Raw genomic sequence first — 8,014 nt, 5'->3', positions numbered from 1 at the left:
TGTTGACCAGGATGGTCTCGATTTCTTGACCTTGTGATCCACCCGCCTCGGCCTCCCAAAGTGCTGGGATTACAGGCTTGAGCCACCGCGCCCGGCCTCAAGGTCATTTCTTAGGTTGGTCATTGTTTTCCTGGTCAGCAATTTGATTTGTTATTAAACACAGAAAATATTGATGATCTAATTTACAGAAGAAAGAAAACTTGTTTCTTTTAGAGGGCCTAGAGTTTAAGTGTTTTGACTCAAGGCTGTTATTTTGAACTGCCCTAATGATTATTAATGTTCTGGAATGTTCCCAAGGAAATGAATGTTCCATTGAACAGATGGAACATGTTCGGGGAATGCAGGAGAAATTAGCTCGCTTGAATCTGGAGCTCTATGGGGAGTTAGAGGAGCTTCCTGAGGATAAGAGAAAAACAGCCAGTGACTCCAATCTGGATAGGCTGCTTTCAGATGTAAGTATCATTCTTTTGCTTTGTTCTTTTAAAAAATATTTTTTATTGCAAAAAATTTAGCTTTTGAACTATTTTAATTTATACAATTACGTGGTTTTTAGTATATTCACAATGTTGTGCAGATTGCTGTTGAACTGCAGAACATGTTCACCACCCCAAAAAGAAACCCTGTACCTCTCCATTCTCTCCTCTCCCCATCCCCTAGCAACCCCTAATCTACTTTCTGCCTTTATGGATTTGCCTATTGTGGACATTTCATATCAATGGAATTAGACAGTATGTGGCCTAAGTGAATAATTTTTTTTTTTTTTTTTTTTTTTTTGAGACAGAGTCTCGCTCTGTCACCAGGCACCAGGCTGGAGCGCAGTGGCGCAATCTCGGCTCACTGCAACCTCTGCCTCCTGGGTTCAATCAGTTGTCCTAATTCAGCCTCCTGAGTAGCTGGGACTACAGGCATCCGCCACCACTCCCAGCTAATTTTTGTATTTTTAGTAGAGATGGGGTTTCACCATTTGCCAGGATGGTCTCCATCTCTTGACCTCATGATCTGCCCACCTCGGCCTCCCAAAGTGCTGGGATTACAGGCGTGAGCTACCTCGCCCAGCCGAAGTGGATAATTTTATTTAATGTTCAAGTTTCATACATGTTGTAAAAACTTTCCTCTTTTTTAAAAGAAACATATTCCAAGGAAGTTATCATATTTACATCTAAGCATGTATTCCCAGAATACAGATACTGGCAAATCTGAAAGCAAAACATTTGCTTCTGTACAGATATAATAAAATCTTAAGATATAGAGGATAGTAGTCAAAAAGACCTTTTCTGACATGATAATACATTTTGTGTTATTTACTCAGGCGGTGGTTACTTGTTTTTAAATAGAGAACTACATTTGGAGTTTCTGCTAATTTAGTACACTGCCATATGTATGACTTTGCTAGGGCTGCCAAAACAAAGTACCACAGACTGGATGGCTTTAACAACAGAAATTAATTTTTTTACAATTCTGGAGGCTAAAAGTTGGAGCTCAAGTTGGCAGATTTGTTTTTTTCTGAGGTCTCTCAGTTTGTAGGTAGCCGTCATGTTCACATGGCTTCTTCCTCTATGCCAAGTGTCCAACTTTGCTTTTCCTGCCAGTCACATTGGATGAGGGCCCACCCTAATGACCTCATTGTGACTTAATTACCTGTTTAAAACCCTTGTCTTCAAATCTACTCACATTCAGGCTGGGTGCAGTGGCTCACACCTGTAATCCCAGCACTTTGGGAGACCAAGGTGGGTGGATCACCCAAGGTCAGGAGTTCGAGACCAGCCTGACCAACACAGTGAAACCCTATCTCTACTAAAAATACAAAAATTAGCTCAGTGTGGTGGTGTGCACCTGTAAGCTAAGCTATTCAGGAGGCTGAAGCAGGAGTATCACTCAAACCCAGGAGGCGGAGGTTGCAGTGAACCGAGATTGCACTACTGCACTCCAGCCTGGCCGACAGAGTGAGACTCTGTCTCAAAAAAAAAAAAAAAAAAAAAAATCTCACGTTTGGAGATACTGGGGGTGAGGACTGAAACATGAATTTTGGAGGGTACACAGTTTAGCACATAACACGAGGTATGATTGGCTTTTTTTTATTATTTATTTTTAAACTTTTTTTTTCCTTTTTTTAATAAGAGATGGGGTTTCACCATGTTGGCCAGGCTGGTCTCGAACTCCTCTCCTCAGGTGATCCACCTGCCTCGGCCTCCCAAAGTGCTGGGATTACACTTGGTGTGAGCCACCATGCCCGGCCGAGGTATGATTGTTACACTGAGAAATGTTAATTGAATTTGCCTCTAAATTTTTTTGGAACTAAAATAAATAAAAATTGAATACACTTTAGTTTTAGATTCCCTATTAACAAAAAGGGTTAATTTCTACTGTTTTTCTCTCTTCTGAATAAGTAAATGTGAGGGAACTTGTATGCCAACACTTTCACTATTTCCAGTCTATAATCTTTGTATTTTAAGTCTGTCATATTCAGTCTTGCAAGTCTTTTCATTTACAGTTCATTGTTTGTTTTTTTGAGACAGGATCTCACTTTGTCACCCAGGCTGGAGTGCAGTCATGCCATCTCAGCTCACTGCAGCCTCAACTTCCTGAACTCAAAGCAGTCCCCCTGCCTGAGCACCCCCAAGTAGCTGGGACTATAGGCACGAGCCACCATACCTGGCTAATTTTTGTATTTTTAGTAGAGATGGGGTTTCACCATGTTGTACAGTCTGGTCTTGAACTCCTGAACTCAAGTGATCCACCCACCTTGGCCTCCCCAAGTGCTGGGATTACAAGTGTGAACCACAGTGCCCAGCCTTACCAGTTCATGTTTTATATTTTTTTTCCTCTTAACAGATAGAAATATAATTTGCTATACATTTAGGAGAATAACCATGGTATAGTGAAAAGAACACTACATTTGAAACCAGAAAGCCTTTGTTGAGTTCAGGGTCTACATTTGGGTTATAACTGAGCAACACTGAGCCATTTAGTTAACATATTTTTGTAATTCAGATTTTTCCTTCTGTAAGATAAAAATGCTGTGGTCTGAATGTTTATGTCCTCTCCAGAAAGCGTATGTTGAAATCTTAACTTAGAAGGTAATGGTAGGAGGAGATGGGGTCTTTGGGAGGTGATTCGGGCAAGAATGTAATTAATGTCCTTATAAAAAAGGCCCAAGAGAAACCCCTTATCCCTTCTACCATGTGAGGACACCAGGAGAAAACCCTCCTGTTCCATGAACCAGGAAGAGGTTCATGCCCTCCCCAGACGTCAGATCTGCTAGCTTGTTAGTTTTGGACTTTCCACCCTGTAGAATCATAAGAAGTCAATTGCTATGGTTTATAAGCCACCAGTTTATGGTGTTCGTTATAGCAGCCCAAACAGCCTAAGACAACTCGAGATAAATTCTACCTCAACAGAAAACTGAGTGACATGAAATCTTGCAATCTATGATAGTTTTAAAGATTTTGATCATTAAAATGGCAACTTTTTTTTCTTTTAAAAACTGTTATTAGAGATGATTGTTATTATGCCTAGTTTTAGGAATACTTATAAAACTCCAGTTTTTATCATCTGTCCTCATATTCTATTTTTTTGTAGAGACAGGGTTTTGTTATGTTGCTCAGGCTCGTCTTGAACTCCTGGGCTCAAGCAATCCTCTCCCCTCAGCCTTCCAAAGTGCTGGGATTACAGGCAAGAGCCACCATGCCTGGCCTCTCTTCTCATATTCATGTTTCATACATGTTAATGCTACTTTATAATTATTTTTGCGAAAAGGAATTTTTCGGCCTGAAAATTTTTTGAAAGTTTTTTTCTTTCGTACTCTGCCTTTTCATTTAAAGAAAGCTTTTTTTTTTTTTTTTTCCTGAGACAGAATCTCATTTTGTTGCCCAGGCTGGAGTGCAGTGGCACTAACAGAGTTCACTGCAGCCTTAAACTCCTGGGTCCAAACAATCCTCCCACCTCAGCCTCCTGACTAGCTGGACCACAGGTGTGCATCACCATGCCTAGCTATTTTTTTTTTTTTTTTTTTATAGAGGTGAGGTCTTCCCATCTTACTCAGGCTGGCCTGGAGCTCCTGGGCTCAAGCACTTCTCCTGCCTTGGCCTCTCAAAGTGCCAGGATTATAAGCACACATCATTGTACCCAACACAAGAAAGCTTAAATGAAAAAATAATGTATTTAAAAACAAATAGTTAACAACTGTTTATATTGATCTTATAAAAATTAAAAATAAATTTGTTTCTTTGTTTTGCAGTTAGAAGAATTGAATTCTTCCATGTATCCTTTGCCTACTCTCAACAGTGAAAAGTTTACAACTTATAATTTCTGGTGAATAGTCTCAATCAAGTTTTAGAAAGATGCGTTATTTAGATACGGTGAAAAAAGAGTATTATTCACTAGAGGTATCAGTCTTCCTCCTTGGTTTTCTTTCCTGTCTTTGCTCTTTTCTTTTCTCTTTTTTCTTTTTTTTTCTTAGAAACAGGGTTTCACTCCATGGCCCAGAATGGAGTGCAGTACCATGATCACGGCTCACCACAGTCTCAGCCTCCCAGGCTGAAGCAGTCTTCCCACTGCAGCCTCCCAAAGTTCTGGGATTACAGGGGTGAGGCACCATTCCCTGCCCACTTTGGGTTCCAAATGGAATTTTCTTGTTGTTTTCTACGCTGAAATTTTGTTTCTGGTTTGTTCTGCTTTGTTTTGTACTGTTTTTGAATGTTTAAGACAAATTATTATTTTGTATCATGAGACTTGAGGATTAGGTTAGTTGCTATATAAGTTATTCTGAAGCTTAGATTCTGAGGCTAAGTGGCAGTGAGATATTCAGAGATAATCTACTATACCTAATTTAATGTCATCACATAGGAAATTTTAGGTGACTAAAATTGAAAACTAGATATTATTAAAATGAAGCCTTTGAGGGATGCTTACACAGTTTGTGAAATGGCATTTCATAATTAAATGTAGTTAGTGTATTACAGGATTAGCATAAAGAAATCACCAAGACACGTGTAGAATATTCAGGTTTTGACATTTCAATTTAGAGAAATTATCTTAAGAACTTTTCAAAATGTATTTTTGAACATAACAATAAGCACAATGGTAAGGTACAAAAGAACAATGAGGAATGATCTTGCCCATAAAATAATTTGAGAGGGAAGATACCTTCTTTGAACCAGTTTTTAAGATACAAAGGATACTGGTTGTAGAGATTTGATGTTTTAAATTTGGTTCTACATTTTGATAATGTAACCTTGGGCAAACTGTTTAACATCTCAGAGTGGTCTCTGTAATATGGGGTAATTGCTACATGTGATGATGTGTATGTGAAAATTTCCAAACTATATATATAAAAATTATAATTATTACTATAAGATTATATTCATACTGTTAATAACTGCTGAATTGTGCAGTAACAACAATTAAGAAATCAGGGCCAGGCATGGTGGCTCACGCCTGTAATCCCAGCACTTTGGGAAGCCGAGGCAGGCAGATCACTTGAGGTCAGGGGTTCAAGACCAGCCTGACCAACATAGTGAAACCCTGTCTCTACTAAAAATAGAAAAATTAGCCGGGTATGGTGGCAGGCACCTGTTTTCCCAGCTACTTAGGAGGCTGAGCCAGGAGAATTGCTTGAACCTGGGAGGCAGAGGTTGCAGTGAGCCGAGATTGTGCCATTGCACTCCAGCCTAGGCAAAAGAAATCAGGAGGTATATACAAGTTCTATAATGGCAATTAATAGCTACTCTTCATGATTACTTACTATTTTCTCAGTACTGCATAAAGGGTTTTGTCCATTATCTTATTTGGCCCTACTTGGAAGTGGTTGGTGTTATGCCCCCATTTTGTAGAGAAAGAAAATAAGGTGTTACATAAACTGTGGGGAGAGATTAATGTAGTATTTCATTGTCAAGAAAGAGTTAAAACAGGGATAAGATTTGAGTTACTCAAGAGGCTTTTCTTGCAAAAAGTTCTTTTTAACTATATTCCTTCAATGCTTTATATTCTTTCTTTGCTATGACACTTAAATATCTCCTGTCCTTCTTTGTGTCTTTTTTTTTTTTTTTTTTTTTTNTTTTGAGATGTGTCTTGCTGTGTCGCCCAGGCTGGAGCAATAGCGTGATCTCGGCTCACTGCAACCTCCTCCACCTCGTTCAAGCAATTCTTGTGCCTCAGCCTCCTAGGTAGCTGGGATTATAGGCATGCACCACCACACCCAGCTAATTCTTGTATTTTTAATAGAAATGGTGTTTCACAGTGTTGACCAGGCTGTTCTTGAACTCCCAACCTTAGGTGATCCGCCCACCCTGGCCTCCCAAAGTACTGGGATTACAGGTGTGAGCCACCATGCCCGGCCCTTTTTTTGTTAAACATTTAGAATTTTTTTTTAAAGTACTTTCTGTGACTCAATCTGTGGTGGAATTTACCCACCACAAACAAAGCAGCAGAATATCCTGTATAATACAAGAGTGTTGGCTTTGGAATGCTTGGTAAGCAGCCGTGTAACCTTGAACAAAATCTGGCCACCATAGCTTCCTCACCTGTAATAGGTGTTCTCCCAGTACTTACACTCTCCCCTCCTAATTTCCCTCTCTGTCATGACTGCCTCTGTCAATTCAGTCTCCAAGAATATTTTCAAATGCTTTCAAGGACCATGGCAGACACTGCTAATCAGGCATGGCATTCCCTGCCATTGAGCCTGGATATGGATATGAAGTCTGTGTGCTGTCTCTTCTTTACAGTTGTCAGACATCCTCAGTATCATCAGTTCTGCTCTTACTCTTCCTTCACTTTCTACATAATCCAGGACCTCGTCACTTGCTTCTACACCTTTTCAATTTTCTGTTCCAGTTCTAGAGTTGCACTGTTCCATGCAGTAGCCACTAAGACATTTCAAAGACTTAATATTTTTAAAAGAACATAAACTATCTCAATTTTTACAATGATTACATGTTGAAATAATTCTTAAAATATTATATATTTATTTTTGAGACAGAGCCTTGCTCCATCACCCAGGCTAGAGTGCAGTGACATGATCATGGCTCACTGCAGCCTCAACCTCCTGGGCTCAGTTGATCTCCCACCTCAACCTCCTGAGTAGCTAGGACTACAGGTATACTTTATGCCTGGCTAATTTGTTTTTTTAAGAGACAGGGTCTTGCTATGTTGCCAAGATTGGTCTCATACTCCTGGGCTCAAGCAGTCCTCCTGCCTCAGCCTCCCAAAGTGCTGGGATTACAGGTGCGAGTCACTGCTCCCAGCCTGCATTGTATTTCTATTGGACGGTGTTGCTCTAAGCTTCAGACCTTGCTACAAAATTAATATTCCTGAAACGTCACTTTCTTCCTGTCATTTCTATTTTTTATCAATTTTTTAAAACCATGTTAACCCTTTTAAAGGTTCTTAATAATTGGATCACATATTTTTCATTCTTTTCATTCCCCTCAGGCTGGTTTTCTGGATGCCCAAGAGCACGTCATGTTCATTCTCACCATAATGCCTTTGTTCAGGTTGTACCTCCTACCTAGAGTTACTCTCACCTCCTTGTTCTCCTTAAGTTACACTCAAGATGACCATTTCCATAAAGAATTTCATTTGTACCTCAACCTAGCATTCTGCATTATTTTATTTTCTGTTGATTTTTACATGTGTTAAATCTCAGCCTTGCCACTGGACAAGAATGTCTTTGATGGCAATGCTTATGTCTGTACATTTTTGCAACCTCTGCCATACATGTACTGCAAGCATTTAGTTGCTTTCAGTATATTCATATCATTGAGTTGGGTGTTGAAAAATAAGTGACAGGTGGATAAATACAGGTCAATGAGAAAAATGAAAGATGGTGATTGTAAGAAAGGAGGACTAATACATGCAAGATTCCTGTCCTATTTTCAGTCTTCTTGAGGAACAATTAAGATAATTATAGGCCGGGCGCGGTGGCTCAAGCCTGTAATCCCAGCACTGTGGGAGGCCGAGGCGGGTGGATCACGAGGTCAAGAGATCAAGACCATCCTGGTCAACATGGTGAAACCCC

At 39.8% G+C, this 8,014-nt stretch overlaps 1 protein-coding gene across 1 annotated transcript in view; it reads left to right on the top strand.

Annotated features, from left to right (window-relative positions):
* CCDC28A (coiled-coil domain containing 28A) overlaps positions 1-8,014 on the top strand; it is a 21,639-nt gene that overhangs the window by 12,280 nt on the left and 1,345 nt on the right. Inside the window, exons 4-5 of the mRNA XM_017530427.2 lie at positions 298-452; positions 4,238-4,260. Of these exons, the coding sequence (XP_017385916.2) occupies positions 298-452; positions 4,238-4,260 (178 nt within the window). The remainder of the gene's footprint in view (positions 1-297; positions 453-4,237; positions 4,261-8,014) is intronic.

Source organism: Cebus imitator, unplaced genomic scaffold (assembly GCF_001604975.1).
Source record: "Cebus imitator isolate Cc_AM_T3 unplaced genomic scaffold, Cebus_imitator-1.0 Scaffold65, whole genome shotgun sequence".
NCBI lineage: Eukaryota > Metazoa > Chordata > Mammalia > Primates > Cebidae > Cebus > Cebus imitator.
This window is presented reverse-complemented; position numbering and strand designations above follow the sequence as displayed.